Raw genomic sequence first — 22294 nt, 5'->3', positions numbered from 1 at the left:
CCAGGCATGCAAAGCTCCTCTGTTAAAATATGTCACCAAAATTTCTGAAGCCCACTTACAAACATGCACTGATACACAACTGCACTGGATATAAAATTAGTTGCATTATCACTTGTCCAAAAAAAAAAAACCCAACAAAAAAAACCCTAACAGCTGACAAGAGCATGGTGAGGAGGTGGCGAAAAGTAACCTTCACTAGGTACACTGGGACCCTGAAGCTCCTGCCACATTCAGGGGAGGAGATTAATTAAGATTCCCACTTACAGTGACCGCAGTTAATCATTCATGCTATACGCTTATGCTGCAGCCAAATCTATAAAGATAATTTAAAAAATTACACGTGTCCTATCCCCATGGTTCAGCCAAGTTGGAAAAACAAACCGTTCCTCTGTCGGGAACAAAGCATTCATTAAACTCCACTCTTTTCTATCATCGTTGTATTATACTCAATTGATATAGCATTTGTATTTTATTTTATTCTATTCTATTTTATTCTATTGTATATAGTATTTTATTTCATTTTATTCTGTTCTATTGTGTACAGTTGTGTACAGTATCTTTTTCTTATCTTATTCCAGTGTTTTTCTAATTTTTCTATGTAACTTTGCACTGTCTACTTTCTGCTGTAACAAAACAAATTTCCCTCATGTGGAAGTAATAAAGGTTATCTTATCTTATCTTATCTTATCTTATCTTATCTTATCTTATCTTATCTTATCTTATCTTATCTTAGAATCCCACAACTGTCCTGAGAAAAGTCCTTCTTTATGTGTCCCTCTGTAAAATTCTCCTTACTCAGTCCCTAACAAATCCTCAAGACTAGAGGACATATTAGGACATATCTGTGGATGAGAAAGACTGTATGAGATCCATATGTGCCACAATATTCTCTATGTTGATCCGCCTCTGAATCTAAATGGTTTCACCTCTTATTCCCTCCACTTCTTTCTCTCGTTTCCTACCTCGTAGTCCAGCCTCTCTTCCAATTATCCAATTCACCCTAAAGCTGCTGGCTTTTTACGTTTTGATCAGACAAGAGGTAGTTTGCTATCATATTAAGGATAGCAGTGTGACTTTTTATTGCATTCATTTTTCTAAACTGAAAGCAGTGGAGATTAGTACACTTTGAGAGTCTGCCGTGTTGAAATATTTATACAAGCAGAGAATGAGATGGCTGCTTGGAGTGGTCACGTCAAGGTGAATTTGGCTTTTATCCATTTCTCTCTCTCTCTCTCTCTCTCTCTCTCTCTGTGTGTGTGTGTGTGTGTGTGTATACACATTTGCAAACAAGGTGATGTGTGTCAGAGTGGCCAGTCTGTGAAAGCTTCTGCTTCTGATTCAGTAGCAGAATTTAATAAAAGTGCACTAAGTAACATCAGTTTTGTTGGAGTTTAATTCCACATCTTAGTACAGTCCTCTTCCCCCCTCAAAGCTGGATTAGCAAACAGACAGGCAAAAGTGGGCTACTGCCTTGGAGCCCCACACCCTTAGGGGCCCCGAATCACAGGATCACTGCGTGAGCATTTGAAGTCTAAGTGACACTATATGGAACTTTAGAAAGAAGAAGTAAAACAATCCTCGTTGAGTAACAGAAAATTTAAATTCACAATCAATAAAACAATCTTTCTCACTTCACTACACTCTGGGGCTTGATGCTCCAGTTTTGCTTACTCTGGTAGCTCAATGTGACTAACATTAGCTAACTTTAACACAGTCAGTACTGTGCCAGTTATACAGCCTTTCCCTCATTGTCACTTGTTGTTGTAACAGTCATTGTTCAGCAAATATTGCATTACTTTAAATACTTCAAGTATGATATAACTCAAAAACAGATCCCATGCCAACAGTAGAACAAATTTATTCATTTGATTTATTGATATTAATATGATCTAGTTTAATTTCCCATCCAGGGAATGAAATTCCCTATAGTCACAGGTCATTAAATCACAGCAACATTAGACGATGATGCAAGACAATGACATGATTAAAAGACTACATGTCAAATCTTAAAAGTTGCACTGATGTAGAAAACTGAAAATATTCTCATATATTCATAAAGACTAGACTAGAATAGAATAGAATAGAATAGTCCTTGATTGTCACTGTACATGTACAGTGAAATTGTGGGTGCAGGGTGCAGAACAAACAGATGTCACTCAAAAGAAAAAGTCTATTGTGAGATGCAGGGCTGTTTTCCATTGCATTTCTGCTTTAATTAACTTTTCCACTGTAGTGAAGTACAAAACTCATTTTTCTATAATCTTTCATTCATTGTGCTTCCACACAGGCTTTTGTGTGCTTACCCCGTGAGAAAAGCTGGTGGAGGGAAACACATTTAAAGCCTTTTGTGATTTTTTATTATATAGTCTTACATTGGTAAATGCCCGTGTTAGTAATGGACAAAGTTTTGTATAATAAAGTCATCTTCTGTACAATTAATCCCTGCGAGGCCAAAAGGCTTCAGTATGCTCTCAATGCTGATCAAACCTTTTATCAACAAAGGGCAGCCAATGAGAGGAGAGTTGGCCTAAAGTGATGATGTCCTTAAAGAGAGGCGAGCTAAAATGGCTAGACCAAATAGAATGTTTTGTTTGACCTGCAAGCTTAATCCAGCCGTGCTTTTTGATTCATATTTAAGATTTTATCAGCTACTGAGTTAGACTGTGCTCATCATTGTGTCATTACTGCCTTATACTAAAGGTATTTACTAATAATTTTGCCCTTGTTCCACTATGAAAATATATGTAAGGGAAATAGGGGGAAATATAATAAAAGGATACAGTACAAAAAGAAATGCACAAAGTACCTCCAGCTGCTACACCTGTAAGAAAGAGCAAACATATAGCGCCTGGAACACAAACATTTGAAAATACACAGACACATGAATAAACAATCTTCTTGTAATGAATGTGTGTGTGAGAGGGAGAGAGTGCAAGAGAGAGTCTGAGCATACGTCTTTGTCACAAATGTACTTGATAATGAGGGTGGGAAGCTGCAATAACGGCCCCCAAGAACCAGAGGCATATGGAACCAGGACAACCACGCCATCCACAGCCCCCAAGTGTACCAAAGACCCAAGGCAACACATTTTGGCAACACCTGCAGCATCCATCCAAGCAGGAGAAAGAGGGAGGCCCCAGATGGGGTGTCCACGGCCAAAGGGTGAGAGTCCCAGAGGACAATAGCAAATGGGCAGTCAACCTTACTAGAGGCCAGCCACCCTGGTACGAGTTGAGAACCAACAAGGACCTGCATCTCAGGGAGTGGTGACCATGTCCCACAGGGATGAAGACTCAGCAAGCCCCAGACCCAGCCATGCACACATACACTCATACAGACCCTTTGCTCATTCACTCACTCTCATCCACCCACTAATGACACACAGAGAGACATAAAAACACATGCACACACACTCACCCTCTACTTTCAAGGTGTCAGCAAGCAGATGTGCCCTGAACCAGCAGCAAAGTTGGAGCTTTATTGTTTGGGACATGCTGCAGGGCTTCTGAAAAAGATAAATCCAGAGCCAAAATGTCTTCATCATTTAGTTTTGGTAGATTGATATTTTTAAGAAGGTACAGACATTAGTAAAAACATAGTATAAACATTTTTACATGAAATGCAGTGCACACAGACTTTAAATGCAATGTAAACCATTCCTTAGCTTAACAGAATGCAATAATACGATATTCATAATCTGGTTTTTCATCCCCAGTATAATTGTTTTCTATGAGTTAGTGCTTCTCTTTATCATGACTCGAAATCATTGCATGGTGCAGACGTGTTGGAGGCAATATGCGCATTGATCTAAACATGATAATGTCACATAGACTAAAAACCTCATTTTTTTTCAAAGGAAATATAATCAGACAAAGAAGCCTAATTTATTCTGAAACTGTTCCCCACTCCCGTCGCCCTTTCCTTCCAGATCCCAGCTGACTTTACGGCGTCTCATCTTATTTTTGTTTGCTGACACATCAGTAGTGGCAGCGGAAAGATAAGTGCGCATGTATGAGATATGAGAAGCCAAGAAAGAAGTGATGGGAACAGAGTGATCAGTAGTGAATACAGAGCAGTGTAATGGAGCAGAAACAGGAGGCTGAAAAGTGGTGGTGTGAAAGATAAAAAAGAGACAATTATTTTACAGAAACAGAGAGATGTAAAGAGAAAGAGAGAGAGGATTACTGAGCTTCAAATGAAGGCCAGAGACACTAAAAGGACACACAGATCTTTTTTGCCTCAGGGAGTAACAGAGTTTATTACATTAACCAGCCTTTCTCATCTGCTGTCCGTTGTCTGCTCTGATCTAAACCTTTCTCATAATGAGTCTCTTCTGGGGAAAAAACGTAGTCAGACATCATGTGCAATATTGAATACACAAAATCTGCATATTGATTGAAGCCAACTAGCCCCTGATATTTAGGGAAAGTGATTTAATTACGTCTATAGAAAAGATAGACATGCGCTGAACCAATGTGGAACAGAAATTGCATTTCCTGTAAAGTGCCCATCCATCCGAATAACCGGAAACCAGACTAAAAGTCAGTACTTTAATATTTTTGGGGGTTTTTTTGGGGTGTGTACAGTCAGAAATGTGCACCTGTACCTGAAACCTGAAAGTACAGCCACTGGGTTCTGGATTACACCCGTATAGCTCACCAGTGGCTCGTTGAAATGTAAAAGGTCATGTATAAGGGGAATACGTGTCCGTCATTTTCCTATAAATCTTGCCAGCAGTAACTTCCAGCTAGCCTGACAATCCTTCTCAAATATCAACCCATTATTTCCTTATCTGATGCAAAAATACTCAAATATATGCAGAAGGTAGAAATACTGTGATAGCAGTCTTTCATTCTTCCAATTCGTCCTCTATTTTGCCACATGCAAACACAGACATACACGACACACAAACAGGTTTCCGCAGGGACTTTTCTAACCTTTAAAACCATGTCCTTTCTGCTTTTGAACCCCATAATTGACAGCTTGATTAGGTCTTCTGCAGCCTCAGGCAGTGGCTTAAGGAATGGGCCTAATAAGTTAATGCCCTGTTTACTCCTCCCGAACCGTTTGCTGCCCCCTAAATCTGCTTTTTTAAATACCCAAAAAAGCTAGGTATAAAACAAAATTTTAATATGATACATGTTTACTGAGCAAAAAGACAAAACGACAAAGATGGAGTCAGCAATAAAGTTTGGTTAGCTGAAGCTGATTGTCGCTGATAATGTCCATGGTTGAATTTGGATCAATTAGGGTCTGGCAGATGTGCAGAATCATGGTTGACCCCAGGGCCTAAAGAATACAATCCAATTTTCCTCAACAAATGTAATACCATTAGGCTGGATAAAAACAGACAAATCACTAGGGAGGAGTCTCTTAAAAACCAGAGAGGTGGATGAGACAGACAGAGACCGGGCAGTTGCTCAGAGACAATACCCAAAAAGGCTTGGAGACAGAGAAACCTAAACACTGGGAAACTGGTGGTTCTTAAAAGAAAGTCAAACTTTTCATAAAACGAGAGCCTGAGAGGATAGAAAACATGTGAAGAAGAAAAAAACAACAATCCTCGAATGACCACTGAAAGGGATTCTGCCGTGGCCAGAATGCAAAGAAGAGAAACACAGTGATTCCTTGAGTTTGGAGAATTTTACAGCTCTGGAGAAAAAGTTTCCACAAAACATTTTGGATTGAACTCCAGTTCAACTTTGGTTAAAGAGAAAGAAAAGAAATAGAGGTGGAAAGAAAACCTGAGAGACTCTGTTCGCTGTTTCACTGAAGCTCATTACGATCTGTCGTTGGGGATGCGGATCTTCAGCAAAAACCTCCGCCTTCAGGACATAACCATCATGTATTTTACTGCCCTGGCTGCTCTAATGGTCATCTTGGTGGCTTCTTACCAGGCGCCCAACAATGCTGTTGAAGTGTCCAGCCTTAAACCAAACCCCTCTCGCCCTCTCCCACCTCTCCCCATGCCTTTCCGTGTGCCCCTTGATCCACATGGGGAGCTCCAGCTGGCTTGGAATGTCAGCTACACCAACCAGGAGATTTATATGGAGCTGAGGGTTGCAGAGCTCAGACACGGGGTGGTCCTGGGGATGTCCGATCGGGGAGAGCTGACCAATGCTGACCTGTTGGTGTTGTGGGACTCTGGAACCCAGAGCTACTTTGGAGTAAGTAAACCCTAGATGTGTGTATTTTATCTTCATAAGACTCTGTAAAAAGGACTTTAATTTTAGTAGGTAAAAGAGTCTATCGTGCTCCCTTTGCCAGTTTTTATTGCAAGTTAGCTTGCCATATTCATAAATGCTCAGGGATTACACGGAAGTCCTTAAAGAGGTGAGATTTTCCTCTTTCTCAGAAATCATCTGCCTGTGGTCCTTGGAGTGTGAGATTGGTGTTTTTGCAGAAGGAGCCGGCGGATGGTGTGCTTCATGATCACATAGTCACAAAGGATGCAGGCGGTCTGCACTAATTGGAAATCACTCAAACAGCACTAATAGCTGAAATTCATCTGGGAATTATTAGCAGATATTAGCATATCAAAGTTGAATCCTGTGCTGATTAAGATGTGTATGTATATTACCTCATTTTCTTTTTGCCAGACTTGAGCCTTTAAACAAAATCCAACTTTTTCTCTAATACGCTGTCCTTAAAAATAATATACATAGCTATAAAAATGTTTTGATTTACACTTTTCTCCACTCTTTTAGTATTCCTAAAGAGTTTATGTGGAAATATTAATGAAAGCACCAGAATGTGTCTAAATTCTCATTCCTTCTCCTTTAGATTTTTTTCTTTAATATTTTATAATAGTAACATAAGAACAGAGTCTACGTGGTGTAGTTATCAAAATATGGAATATCACTTATTTTTCAGCTACAGGCAACACATGTGGTGCTAATACGTTCCAATAATCCATATCTATTACAGACAATTTTCTTGGATCCTTCAATAAGATGGGAAAAAAAATTAAGTACAATACATTTATTTTACATGTATATCAACAAGCTGCATGCTTTTGGATCTTGACATGGAATTGTCCAGTTTAAAATGAGGATACATGTAATAAGAATGTTTATGAATTAATAAGGAGTAGTGTATTTGTATCATTTATACTTAATTTCAAAGATATGCCTTCATTTAATTCTGGAATATTTCCATAAATGTTAGTGTCTAGCATTCCCACCTTTTAAAAGCATCTACAATCTACATGTAACACTCGCATCATTGTAAGTCTTTTCTTGTTCAATCGATTGCCTCCTGTCTGACTTTCTTTCTTCTCCAGTTCCATCGTTCTTCCCTCAGGAGGCCAAAATTACCCACAGAAGAAAGGTCACTGCTGTTCCACTGTCTCCCTCCCTCCCTCTCTTTCTTGCTCCCTCTCAGACACACACACACACACACACACACACACACACACACACACACACACACACACACACACACACACACACACACACACAGACACGCACACGCACATATATTCACACACTTTTCAGTGACTGGCTACTCAAGCTTGAACCATTTCTGTACAATCAGGAACTCAGAAACTCTGGACTTTCAATAGATTGATGAAAAAATTATCTCTGCTATGATCTTCACAGCAGTGTGTATGGAAGATGAAATAAACACACAATAGAACTTAAAGCTAAAAGAAAGATAATAATAAGACATTTAAAAAGCTAAAAAACATAATAAAAAAGATTTCAAAGTCCACAGAACTCAAAAATTGTGGGTCCAGCAGTATGACAGTTATGAACAGTTGTTAATGCAAAGCCATTTACAGTTGCTATATTAGATATAGTAACATTAAATAACATAAAACAAATGCAAGTACCGGTAGTTTGGAATTTCTTTTTCAAGAGTATTAAAGCAAATATAAACAATAAAAAAAAAATTCATAATGGTCTGTACCAGATGACGATGTGTAAAGAGTCCTTGGTAATGATAAAACTACAGAGAATTATCAGTTTAGGCTCAATAGCTCTTCATCTGTATCAAGCCTGTCATTATTCGGTTGTCTGTTCTGAAATGTTATCTTGTTTTTTGTTTACTCTCATTCCTTGTGTAGGATCATTCTCACCTGCACTTGGATGAAAGCTCTAAAAGCCCACCTACCTGCTCAGGTGGAAAAAAGGATGTTAGAAAGAGTTGCCCACTACCTTGTGCACACACTGGAGCATTCAGCAGCTAAAAAAAAAAGCTAGCAAAAGTCTCAAGTCTTAATATCTTTATATGACACTAGGAAAAAAACCTGACAATCAACATTAATTTTACCCACTGCATTTACCAACATGTTTATTGTGTGACCCAGGACTGAAAGACCTCTATCATAACTTATACACTGATCTGTGCTTTTTCAGAGGGCAGGGACAAAAGATTCCTCCACTCATTCACACGCAGTGGAGATTCCTTTAAAAACAACAACAACAAATAAATAAAAAGATTAGATAACACATAGACTGTGGCTTCAACACTTTTTAAAATAGTTGTATAACTCTGTGTCTCAGCCATCTGTAGAGCTCACAACTTGTGAATTCCATACATGCATACATAGCACATATTGTTTAATGTGAACATTTTCCCCCTGATTTGTACATACTGTATGTTTTCAGAATTGCTGGCTTTAAAGTCTATGAAGTGTGTGCAGAACAGTTATATAAGAGCGACAGAGAGGGAGACGGAAATAAAGAAAGAGATCTTAGGTGCTATTCTGGCCAGGTATGAATGTGAGAAACATAACAGAAGTGGATAGAGCGAGCTGAGCTGCTGCAAAGCCTCCTGGCAGAGAAGTAGAATATCATGTACACCAGGCTTGGATGGCTCTAAAACACAAACTGGCACACTTTCAATGATTTCTCTAACTGGATTATAATTACTTGCCAAACAACTCCAATATTTTTCTCCTAGATGTAACTTTTTCACCACCTAAGAAACAAGCAGCTACATGCTTTGTACACACCCGTAATTCTCCCGAAATTTGTTCATTAATGGCAGAATAATGAAATTCCCTGAAAAAATGTAGCCTCAGTATGTCTTTTAAAATAAGAATGAGTTGTTTCCCTTAATTACTAGACTCAAACCCTCAGTTAAGAATAGGTTGCTCAGTGTTGACTCTAACTTATCGCTGTGTTCTCAAATGTTTTGCTTTGCTATTTGTTGCGTGTTATTCAAAATCTAACCAGACATATTCTGTCTTCTCCTGCAGGATGCTTGGAGTGACAGCAAGGGTCATGTATCACTAGACAGCCAACAAGACTACGACCTGATTGAAGCCAAACAGAAAGCTGAAGGATATTACCTGCTCTTCAAAAGACCATTCAGTACCTGCGATCCCAGAGACTACGTCATAGAGGTGTGAAGAGTTTATATTCCTAGTATATGTCACTGCTCTTTAAAGCTCTGGTACTCAGGAGAAACCTAGTAAGAGACTCTTTCTTTAGGTGGTTTATTTATGAATTTGATGGTGCAGTTTTTTTTCCTTTTGCTTTCCTTTTTAAAACCAAAGATTATTAAAATATTGCTCACACTGTTAATTACAGTTTTCAGAAAGAGAGGCTGGCTATCATCACGGCTATCCCACAAGAATGCAGTGAATAAATAAATGCATAAAACTCCCCAAAGCAACAATTTATCTTACAAACTGCTAAATCTGAAATGCTCCCCCATGTAAAGGTGAACGGAGGAAAAGGAGTGCACACCAGAAGTCATCAGATAAACTCAGTTAGGAAATTAGCAGGTAAGTTACCTATTACTGAAGAACTGCATAGTTATGGGTGTTGTTCAAACTGAAAAAACCTCCCAGTGGTTTTCAGCAAGCCCTCAAATTCTTAAGCAACATACAACTGATTGCACATACTATAAAAGCATTTTAAATGACAAACAAGGTTTTAAAAAGGCAGTGAAGTCCTCATGTAAGCCAGGATTTTTAATAGTCTGTAATTTGTAAATCTAAAAACCTTCCCGTTGGTTTAGTCTCTTTTGACTGGCGCCTCTTCACATTGAAAGGAGATGTTGGCAATTCAGCAGACGTGTAATGTGTCATTTAAATTCAGACAAAGATGCATGCTGATGCTAATTTGCCACACATCACTTTATTTACTGTAAAACCTTGTTTGTCATATGTAGGCTAGACGTATGCTAATCACCTCCTGTGATGGCTAGATACCATCTTGACCACATTGTAGGATTGGAGGAGAAAATTCCTGTCTGTGGAACAATGCCAGAAAAGAATAATTGATTCAATGAAATCTGTTTAACTCCCTGTTGAAACTTACTTGAAGACGGCTACGCTGTAAGAATAAATGCATTTTAAATATTGTTTAAAAGACAGCACCTCTAAACTCTTCTATATATTTTTTAATTTATATGTGTACCTTCTAAGGAGCAATCTAAACAAAAACAATTTAAATCCAGGAAGTGCTTTAAATATTCTTCAAATTAAGGGCGTTGTGCTGGCTTTTATTCCGAGAGCACACATTTTGTTTTTGTTTGTTTAATTGCCTTTATTGACTAAGTTGAAAAATTATTTACTGTAACCCCAGTACTGTAGTGTTTATCTTTTTGCTGTCTTTTTGATTTTTCACCTCTAAATCACTTTGTATGGCAATAATCTGTATGACAAGGTGCTACACAGATCACGTCTGACTGAACTACAGCATAATTTTACTTGCTGGTTTTGGCCTCAAGCCAAAATAACAAGAAGGTGATGAAGAAGGAGGAAAAATCATGAGTGTCAGACAGAAAGTATTTGAGTTAGCGCATCAATGTAACACATTGTCTTTGCACTGTGCATGTTAATGAGACAGGGCCTATGTGCATGCGTCTGCACGTGCCTGCACTTTTGCAGTATTTTCATTGCTGTGAACCTGATTAATTTAAGGTGTGAATATAAAATACTCTGAATTATGGAATGAACATTATAATGATTATAGTTTCCATGGCACCACATTAGATTTTTAAGTCAGATGCACCAAAGCAAGGCTCGTCACTATGACGACATAATGAAAAGTTTGCTGTGCTTGCCTCAGAAGGCATTAAAGCCTAATAAAAATGAAGGGACGCTTAAGTAGAAATGCACGTCATGGAGGTTCATATTCTCCTATTGTGGCCATTAAACACTCTTTCTTTTGTGATTGCTCTAATTTGTCAGGAGGGGACTGTGCACATCATCTACGGCTTCTTGGATAAACCACTTGCCTCACTGGAGAAGCTGAACCTGTCCGAGATCCGCACCGGCGTACAGAGAGTCCTGATGTTGCGTCCCGACACGCCGCCACCTACCCTGCCTCCAGACGTACAAATGTTAGATGTAGTGGCACCAAATGTCATCATACCAAATCAAGAGACTACCTACTGGTGCTACATCCACAACCTGCCGGAAAATTTGGCCAAGAACCACATTGTTATGGTAAAAAAGAAAGGAAAAAAAGCTTCTAAAAACAGAAATATTCAGCGAAGAGTCTTTTTACACACAGCTGAGGGGGTGTTTCAGATGATTGTGCACAGGCAGCCGTTATTCTCCATGTCTACAAGCTAGATCAAACAAAATACCCAGCATGGCCACAAAGCAGATGTGTCAACACAAAAAATAACCCTTTTCACAGGCATTTTTAGTGATATAGATTACTAAGAAATCCTCGGCACATATGGGAACGTAATGCCTTTAATGTTACATGACAGCAGAAAGAAACAGATACATTTCAGCCTGTGACTTCCTGCCACAGCAGTATTGACATGTCTTGCAGCAATAAAAATACATATACAGTTTCTTTTTTTCTTTCAGTACGAGTCGGCGATAACTCCAGGGAACGAGGCCATCGTGCATCACATAGAAGTGTTTGAGTGTTCTCCAGATGTCCCTGCAGTTCCAGGGTACAGCGGATCCTGTGATGACAAAATGAAGCCGAAAAACCTCAACTTTTGCCGACACGTGCTAGCTGCATGGGCTATGGGGGCTGAGGTACCATGGGAAATACTGACCTTCCTACTCCTGTCTGAATGACATTACCTTGCCTCAGTATGAAATACAAATAAGCTTAAATTCCTAACCCAAATGTCTTCAATTTGCAAAACAGATAAGCCACAAAGGGAAAATAATTAAAAAAAGACAGACACCCACATAAACATTATTTTAAAAAAGTTTTTTTTTCAATACATATAGCAAGTGCTTAATTGAAACACAGAGTTGGGAAAGTTTTTGGTCCAATGCTTGTACCTATAATAGGAGATAAACAAAAACTCCTACGCAAGTGATATCCAAGCCTAGAATTGCCAGCATAAAATCTTGTATAGATGAGCCCACACGCAGCACATATCTATTAAGAGCTTGGAGACAGTCTGCATGTGGGATGCACACTCACACAGAAATATTCATGCTTACATGGAAACACAAATATCGTCATAGGAGACACAAATTAAAACTGCAGTGAGGAGGTAAAGAGAAGGTGTCAGAAAAGTTGAAACAGGAATAACTTGGCTTGCTGCAGCGAGCCATCTATAGCAGTGCCACTTTTCTATCCTTTAACGCTGGCTCTTCCTATCATTGTGAGGCTGAATTCTCCAAGTGTTTGCTACTAGAGAACATGGGTTGGGATGGCTTTTTAAGAAGCAGAAAAATACAGATGCAACCCAAACAGTACTTAGATTCTTGTTGTTAGTGATTTGTTTTTCTTTTCAATCACAAAACTCACAAAACTGCTACCTTATTCTAAGGCTTTCCTCCCCTCTACGAAAACTTGCTTGCCTTTTTTTTCTCATTGCTTTCACTTCCCTGTCCACAGTTTTTACCTTCAACAAATTCATTACCAGCTGTAGAAGACAGCTGTTTTCAGAACAAAGAAGTCAGTGTGGAACATTTAGCACCTAAAAAGTTTGAGGTTTGGTAGCGAACAAACCAAAGTTAAAAAGGAGTTCTGCTCAGAGCTCTGCTGTCCCCCATTGCCAAGGTCACACTGTACGCCAAGTGCCGTAGGCAGCTGAAGACACACAGTGATGAGGAACAGGAAGACGAACTATAGTGGAGGACTAAGTCCCTGCATAAGATGTACCACTGACTGAAGTGACTGACATTAAAAAAATCCTGCTAGTGGCTACAAAATGTCGGCCTAAAGGACAGTACAGAGCTCTGATTATACCAGCACAAGAACAGGCCCTAAGGACCACATCCATAGAGACAGGAGTCTGCCACACACTGCGCATAGACGTCACACAGTCTATTCACCACATAGTAGCAGGATGTAAGATGCTTACACGGAGGCACGAGTAAGTGGCTGGGATTGTGTACAGGAACATCAATGGGAGGCACCACCAAAGGTGGCTGAGAACAACAGGGCTAAGGTCCTGTGGGACTCTGATTTCCAGACAGACAAGCAGCTTCTGGCCAATCAACCAGACATCGTGGTGATTGTCAAGGATTGTACTTGTGGCAGTGCTAGTGCATAGCCCCATCAGAAGGAAGAAGTACGAGAAAATAGAAAAGCACCAGGTGTTTGCGAGGTGCAGCTGATCAGAAAAAAAGGGGGCTTTAAGAGATGGGGCCCCCAACCCGAGGAGAGCTAAACTGTCTGGTTTCAGACAGCAGACGAACTAAAGGGGATGATGTAAGGTCCAGTATAAGATAAATAAGGACTAAACTATGAATCCCACAAACACCAAGTATGAAAATACAGAGTTACAAATGAACATAAATCAGCATCTTTAATGCCATTAAGCTTTTCATTCATCTTTAATTATTATGTAGTGAAATCTAATAATAATTATAACATTTTAGAAGTTTTCTTTGTGGCATCTGGTTGCAGAGTTTTGGAGTCATGTCCTTATTACCTCTGAAAGTCACTAAAAGATTGCATAGCAGTGATAAAACATCATCATATCGCCAGTTTGTTTTATTTTTAACCAGGTTCCAAGATTTGTGTCGTTTTCTTTGGGAGATTTACATTTTTGAAAGGACCTCTCATAAACAGGGGAGGTGACGCTTGTTATGAATTAGTCAGGTACATAGTCAGTCGGTCATCTATCAGCTATTAATCTACCATACTTTGGTAGCCTACTGCTGGCCACAAGAAGCAAAGCAGACAAGGAATGGTGCGGCTGTCAACATATTTGTCTGCACTACTCCCCACTGTATCACAGGCAGCCTGGCCCCTCTCCGATTGGATTATCTGCCAGCTAAACAAAAACAAGCAGGATGCCTTCTGTGAGCTGTGAGCTGTGGAGACAAGATTAGGTGGGAAATATTCAGGCCTCTTTCATCACCTCTTAATAGTGTTGTTTCATTCTCCTCGGCACCGCATCAGAAGGGAAACGTGGCCGTACAAAACAAGAGAAAAAGAGAAAAATAGAATGAAGGAAGTTCTGAAGTGAAGAAAATCAATAATGAATGACGCTATCAGAATGCAAAAAGGGAGAATAGCACCGAAGAAAAAGGTGTGTTTGTGTGCAAGGGACATGTTTCAGAGGATTTAATGTTATGACATGAGAGCAAGATTAAAGCTTAACGTGGATTTCTCTATGTAATCGATGAAGGCAGTGGCTCTGATATGATCCCGAAGAATACAGCCTTTTTTATTTGTAGTATTTTTTTTTCTTTTTTGTAAAAAATATTTCTTTTTCTATAAGAAAAATATAGATACACATGATTTAAGTCATACTTATACATGACATGACAAAAAAGTTCTCACTTGTCTGTAATAACCTGTGCTACGTAAATTAATTTACAGATTTAAACTATGTTCTTGGTTGTGCATAGGTATCCCTTTTTCTTTACGGGCTTCAGCAAGAATTCTATTGAGCAGGACAAGGAGAGCTTGCTTTGACGAAACGATCACATGTTAAGAGAACAGAAGAATGATGCTTATGGATAGATGGAACATTATATTGCAAGCATATAAAAAATTATTAAAGGAAACCTGAAAATGTTTTTGCCCTGTTGTATGATATGTGAAAAAAACCTGTGACATGATCTTTAAAAAAAAATCATAAATATGTGTGTATTTGTGTGCATTTATGTGTATTTGCAGGCTTTCTACTATCCCCCTGATGCAGGCTTGGCTATGGGTGGACCAGGTTCCTCAAGATTCCTCCGTCTGGAGGTCCATTACCACAACCCTCTCCTTATATCCGGTACATACAGTATATATGTGAACGTGCAAACTTCAGGCGCATGCCTCTAAGAATGTTTTTCACTTTCTTTGACACACACACACAGCAGCAGCAGGACTCTCTGTGCAGTATCTCTCTCCAAGATCCACAGGGTTGTCTTGAACTCTGTCAGTGCAGACCCACTTTGTCTTCCTTATCCCAATCAAACCTTGAAATACACAGATATCTTTCAAGTATTTCTTACTTTTTCAGCCCTGGCTCTTATAATACAGTATTTCTGCAATTTAAAATGATTTAGAAACCACAGGTCTTCAATAACAGGAAACAAGGAAGCGAGGGGTGGAGGATGACATTCAACAAAGGTCCCCAGCTGGACCCCTGGACCAAGAGGGTTCCTCTTGAATTATTAAATTAATTTCAGAAATATCACCAAGATCACCTTTTAATATCTTATGCTAACAAATTGCACATAGCAAGCGTTTTAGAGGTTGTTATACTGTGTTGTCTAAACAGTTGACAGAAAATAGGAGGAGTCATATTTACCTGGGCCAAACATACATACTACATATTACAGTATATAATTACATATTAACTAGACCTTACCTTATAATCCTCTTTTTATGTTTCTGTTAATCTCCTTCCAAGATCTGTTGCTGTAGCACACAAACAGCACCTGAAATAAATTCCTCATTTTTTTAATTATGTGTATTCTTAGTCTGGTATAATACAAGACTATTCTGGCTATCAAATGTTTTAAAATGATCTAAAAGTAAGTAGTTAACTTAAGATATGCTAAATGTGTTCTAATATTTTAATATTCTTCACGCAGGCCGACGTGACTCATCAGGGATACGACTGTATTACACCCCGAGCCTGAGGCGCTACGATGCAGGGATCATGGAGCTGGGCCTCGTTTACACTCCTGTAATGGCTATCCCACCTAAACAACACACCTTTTACCTCAGTGGATACTGCACCTCCAAGTGTACCCAAACAGTATGTACAGATTTACTTCATTATTTATAGTTAAAATGCTGGGGGGAATATTTTGGCTGACATGTCTTTCTTTTCCCAAGTTTTTTCTCTTTGTCTCTATGGTAAAAAAAAGTTTTAGTTGGAGCTTGACTCTTTCTCTGTCTACCCAGGCTTTGCCTTCAGGTGGAATCTATGTATTTGCTTCCCAGCTGCACACCCACTTGGCGGGGCGTGGGGTGAGGACGATTTTGGTGAGGGGAGGCAAAGAGCTGGAGGTGGTACAGGAAGACCAGCATTTCAGTACGCACTACCAGGTGGGAGACAGCAGGGCTCTGTTTACGCAGAGGAACTCCACCTTTGCACACTGTGTCTAAAGTTAGACTGGGTTAAGGTGGCCTTTATTTTAGATCTCAAAGAGATGTGTGTTTCAAAGCTTATTCACAACAAATATTTGGTAAATTAAACCTTCTTTTAATTTACCAAATATTTTTCTACCCTTTTACTACTTTCTCCAACATTTAAAAAAATAAAAATAGCTGTTTTACTGCCGTAAAGTCTGATTGGACTGCGGTAAAGTGACCCGTGTACACTATACACAGGCCATGAGATACACAGACAAGCTAGAGAGGCGAAAAACAGCTAAAAATGCAAATAAATACGCGATCATGCATGTTGTTAATGATGTACACAAAGTGTTTGTGAGTCAATCAGAGTACTTCTTCATCATTTACTTACTGATTTCCTGTGGTTAATGCTGAGTACTTTAATAATGTTCTGTTAAAATAGGAATAAATCACATACTTTTACAGTATATTTTCACTGGCTGGTTAATAACATGTTGGGTTTAATATTAAAAAGCACTTGGGACACATTGGATGGCACAGTGGTGTACAAATTAGCACTCCTGTCTCTCAGCAAGTCTCAGTTCCAACTTACTGATCAGCTGAAATATTTCAGTATAAAACTACTGCACATCATCCCTGTGCCTGCTCCACCCACAGTCCAAAATATGAAGGTTGGGTTAACTGGCGATTCTAAATTGGCTGTAGGCATCGGGTAGCTTTTTATTTTTGGGGTGCAAAGGCTCAACAAGTTTTGACATGTGCTTTAGAAAAACTATTTCAAAATAGAGTCAATATGTAACTGAAAAAGATTCTTATTCTTAAAAAACAAAAAAGCGTATCTAGTGATGAAGGTCAGAAGTCACTCCTGTCCAAAAAACAGGAGCGAAAGAGAAGCTCACACATTTTTATACATCTAAAGACCATCAGCAACCTTGTATAAGCACTGACATCAGTATTGACGTCACTAGATAGTGATGTAGTCTTCAGCTTCAGCATCCTGGTTTTGAATAGTTCCCTTTACAGGAGCTTTGCAGCAGCAAAGAGACACAGTTTGTCTCCATTTCAGGCTTTATATTAGAGAAAAGCATTGATGAATGAGTGAAGGTGCAGTTCAGGTAATAGATGGATGCCTTATATAATGCCTTATATGCAAAGACCTATCAACTAAACATCTAATCAGTTGTCAACATCTGCTGTGTTTTATTTATGCACACTATCCTGAGGCAAATACACACACACAGCTGGACACAGACTCTCAAATAAAATGTCCAGCTGCTGCTGATGTCCGATTAAGTTTCACCTGCAGCCTTATTGAGCAATAAGAACCGCATCAAACCAGTCTCAGCCAAGCTAATAGACCTTTTAACAGAGAAAGCTAATAACTGTGAAAGGTGCCTCCAAGGAAAGCAGCCACTGGTTTTTCTTACTGCATTTGTGCTGTACACAGAGTATCCAGTTATACCTAAAATTAAGATGCTATGCAGAGTACTGCAATTTGCAGTGGTAAATGTGAACTCTTTTATCAATACATACATCCAAGCATGCATCCATCCATCCAGGGGACTATCCTACGCCTGTCATAGGTTGAACAGCAGGCTGCTTTTTAGGTTATAGCACCAATCTATTGTTGGGCTAACACAGAGAGACAAACACCCATTCACCATCACATCATCACTTACAGCCCAGAAGCTTCTTAAACCCAGAAGCTTCTTGCAGGACTTATTATTAATTTTGAAAAACTCTATTTTTGTCTTTCTTTTTGTCTTTGTTTTCATACAGACAATCCGAGTTCTTAGGAAAATGGTGAACGTTTTGCCTGTAAGTATCCAACAAATGGCTGTATTTTCAACAGAAATTACAAAAGGCAATAACATGTTTTTGTTTACTTCACGACTGTGCTTGTTCTATGAATAGATTCCAATTACTGTCTTCCAAAATTGCTTTTTTTTTTAAATGCTAGAGCCCTGTAGATATGATTTCCCCTTCGCCTATGAAGTTTTTAATTAGAGTAGCTTACTACTGTAGAAAGCGTTTAAACAGAAGTGCAACAGGAATAGGCAGCTTGGCTCATCTCCTGGGAATAGCAGCAGCAGAGCTCTGACTGGACACTGTACCTCTTACATGAATGAGTTTCTGGCAGTAATCTTAAAGTATCCTCAGTGTTGTTTGCTAAATATAAAATGTGGTGGAATGTCTTCATATCTGTGCTTAATCCCACAGGGTGACGTACTTATAACAAAGTGTACTTATAACACAGAAGATAGGAGCAAGCCTACAGTGGTGAGCAGCGCACTCTGAATATATAAAAACTCTTTTCTTGTTACCGGATTTCATCCTGATCATTGTGAATAACAGAAGGATAACCACGAGCAGCTTCTTTAATCTCCTTCCATCTTTCTCCTTCAAAACTCAACATATTTCTTTTGTTCTCGCTGTCTTGGCAACCCTGTATCTGCTCTGTGTACTATATTTTCACTGTCTGAAATATCTTTGTCTCCTCAGGGTGGTTTTGGCATCATGGAGGAAATGTGTGTCAACTACATTCACTACTACCCCCGTACCCAGCTGGAGCTCTGCAAGAGCCACGTTGACCAAGGATACCTGCAGAAATATTTTAACTTCATTAACAGGTAGTGCAGGCACACAACATTTCCCGCTCCCTAAAACGATTAGCTACTCTTTCTCCTTCCCCTCTTCCTCTCACATGTGACTAAGCCATTTTTGTTCTCAGCATTCATCTCCTCCTGGGGACGCGTGGTGATTACATTGTCCAAAAGTAAAACTGTGTCCTGATAATTCAGATTCCTAATCCTTTCTCAATCTCGCTCTGCCTCCTTCTTTTATTGACTTTCCTTCAAATCTCTCTTCCCCCTCTCCATCCTACCCTCCTTCCCTGCAGGTTCCACGGAAATGACCAGTGTGTGTGTGGTGAGGTTAGTGTGACGGAGCAGTTTTCTCAACTAGAGTGGGATGAATTCACCGGAGAAGTGCTGGACTCGCTTTATAACACAGCCCCCATCTCGATGCACTGCAATCAGTCGACTGCACGCCTCTTTCCTGTAAGTCCCCAGTCACGCACACATACACCCGCTACAATAGACTGCCAAGCCACCAATTAGGCCAGTTCAAAAGAAGACATCAGTGGGACAGTGAGTCAGAGCAGCTGAACAGACAGCTTGTTAACTTGTAAAATCAACTCAGATGCACACAAGCTGTTTGGATCAGTGAGAATAAATCAATTACAAACTGTGAAGAAGCCTCGATAAAGGTTTTCTGTCAGAAATTTTGCTTTAGTCTTGAAGTTTAACTTAACTTGTGCAGTTAGTGAAAAGCAGTTACATATACCATACTGCAGCGTTTCGGTGGATACACGAACAGAGCATGACTAAGACAAGTAAAGGATAAACGGATTTTAGGTGATCTAGGTTTGGAAACAGCACATAATTTAAAATTCAGGCCAAATACGTCACATAAAAATCCAGGATAAAATCAGGACTGCTTATGAAAGAAACCCACAAGGTACACAGCTACAGTTCTGAATCAGCTAAATGTACAGAGAATCTGTCTGCTGTGAGGATTTATTTAGTTAATCCATTAAGGCCAAAGCTGTTGATTGAATTTTTTTACCTGAAAAATCCCCACATTTTGTCAGCAGCATCCGCAAAACTTTCACATCAAAATGAAAAGCTTGTGCTCTAGTAATGAAAGTCACTTGCCTGTGATCCAGAAAAAAATGTGTCAATAACACAGACGCTCTACATCTGATGTTCTCAAATTATATTGTATATTCTCATAGCAGTAGTCAGTAGCCCCTTCAGCGAATATACTGTGGTTAGCAACTTTGGAAAAATGGCACCAGTTGCATTTTTCTATCTAATCTTATGATTTAAAATATGGAAGTATTATCAATTCTGTCTCTCTAGAAATAAGGTATATCTGTACATCTATCTGTCTCTTCTTGAACTAGTTTGACACCTTTTTATCTGGCATATTTCAGTAATGGTGCCAAAACTGGAGGGCAAAACTGTGTTCAAGATATATATATATATTTATTTACATTTTTTTTTTTTTTTCGGGGAATCCGTAATGAGTGAAATTAACCCAGTAATTCAACAATTGCACTTATAGTCAGGCTCACGGTTTTAGTATTTGAGTTGCCAGCACTCTGTATGGCAGAGTACATACAGCAGATGTTGTTTGGCACTTGAAAACTTTGCAAGAGATAATGAGCAGTGGAGCCAATTTAGGGATGAGCTCATGCAAAATATCCAAGTTTTGTTTTTAACAAAACATGACGCAAACATGTGAAGCTCAACAAAGAAAAACCAAGGCTCAACAGCAGGCTCTACCTGCTTTAAGCACTGTGCAAGGCATTACATACAGAACACAAATTACTCTTTAAACTTGGCATACTTGTTGCTGGTCTGAGTATTTCAGGAACTGCCGACCTACTGGGATTTTCCGACACAACCATCACTAAGGTTTACAGAAAATTGTATGGCTGAGATGACCACTTGTTAAACACTTACAAAAAAGACATGCAAAAGAGCATCTCTGAACACACGGCACACTGAATCTTGAAACAGGCGAGCTACTGTAAAGCACAAAATTGAGGCTGCAGTTCATTCAGGCTCACCATAAGTGAGAAGATTGGAAACATGTTGCCTGGCCTGACAGGTCTCAATTTCTGCTGATACAAACATGAAAACATGGATCCATTCTGCCTTGTATCAGTGGTTCAGGCTGGTAGTAGTCTAATGGTGTGGGGGATGCTTTCTTGGCACATTTTGGGCCCTTTTGTACCAACTGGGCATCATTTAAATGCAACAGCCTATCTGAGTATTTCTGCTGACCATGGCCTTCTCTTGTGACCCGATAATAGCAAGATGTAGTTAAAGGCCACTGAACGTATTTAAATGTATCAGAGTCACACGAGCTTCTTTTTCTGAAAAGTAGTAGTACATAGTCACAGTGTTTCCTGTAAATGGTCACTGTGCATTTGTAAACTGTTTAGCTTAACAGTATTTAGCATTTTCAGTCTTAAAGCTATGTCCCAAAGCTTCATGTGCATTTCATAATTTTGTGAATTTGAGGAATGTGTGACAGTGGCGGCAATGTTAATACTTCAATAAAATCTGTCCGAAGGACATAAACCGTCTGGCTATTATTTTAAAGCACCCAGAACTAAATAATACATTCAATTTTAAGAACATATCATGTGTGTTTCCAGGGTGACTGGGACAAACAGCCCATACCAGCGGTGACCTCCGTCCTTGAAAAACCTCAGTACACCTGTAAGCGAGGCACGCTTCGCACCAACTGATGCCTTACACCTTCAATGTGAGCAGCAGGGGGTTCGCAGGATGTTTCAGCCCAAGGAAAAGGGAGACCTCAAGAGTGGAAACCCAAACAAGTTCCCACAATTTTATTCAGTTTGCCTTGGTTTTTATGTGTTTGTTATCTACTTGCTGTAACTATATACTTATATAAATTCCTGCAGTCTGTGTTTTCGTTAGTACATATAAATTCTGTTAGTAACAATCATATTTTTTCCCCATTGAAACCATTTAAAACTCTACAAATTGGGAATGGCAGGTATCAAACTAAATTAAAATAATGCTGGCAGTTTTTTTGTAGCTGTTATCAACAGACATGTTACGTTTGTGCAGAGACATAACATATCTGCATGTTTGTTCCCTGTGATCCTGTTGACCAACTCAAAACATTTGGGCAGCAAACATGATGTCATTTGGTGAATAATTACAATCTGTACTAAACACAGCATAATAAGTGACGTGAGTGTTATTCAAAAGCAAGAAATTAAATAAAAATAATTAAAAATAAACACATTTTTATCCTTTCCTTAGTTAAAGTAA

The 22294-nt window shown here is 39.1% G+C and overlaps 1 protein-coding gene across 1 annotated transcript; it reads left to right on the top strand.

Annotated features, from left to right (window-relative positions):
* The first annotated feature begins 5085 nt into the window (after positions 1-5085).
* Positions 5086-22263, top strand: dbh (dopamine beta-hydroxylase (dopamine beta-monooxygenase)). Its single transcript, XM_084934959.1, has 12 exons — positions 5086-6167; positions 9206-9352; positions 11150-11407; positions 11783-11959; positions 15018-15120; positions 15929-16095; positions 16245-16388; positions 18198-18236; positions 18639-18698; positions 18921-19048; positions 19318-19477; positions 21649-22263. Exons 1-12 carry the CDS (start codon positions 5799-5801, stop codon positions 21739-21741), a joined length of 1845 nt encoding a protein of 614 aa, XP_084791085.1. The 5' UTR covers positions 5086-5798; the 3' UTR covers positions 21742-22263.
* The last annotated feature ends 31 nt before the right edge of the window (positions 22264-22294 follow it).

Source organism: Perissodus microlepis, chromosome 7 (assembly GCF_051167445.1).
Source record: "Perissodus microlepis isolate ML-2025 ecotype Zambia chromosome 7, ASM5116744v1, whole genome shotgun sequence".
Classification (NCBI taxonomy): domain Eukaryota; kingdom Metazoa; phylum Chordata; class Actinopteri; order Cichliformes; family Cichlidae; genus Perissodus; species Perissodus microlepis.
The sequence above is the reverse complement of the archived record's forward strand: the minus strand, read 5'-3'. Positions and strand labels throughout refer to the sequence as shown.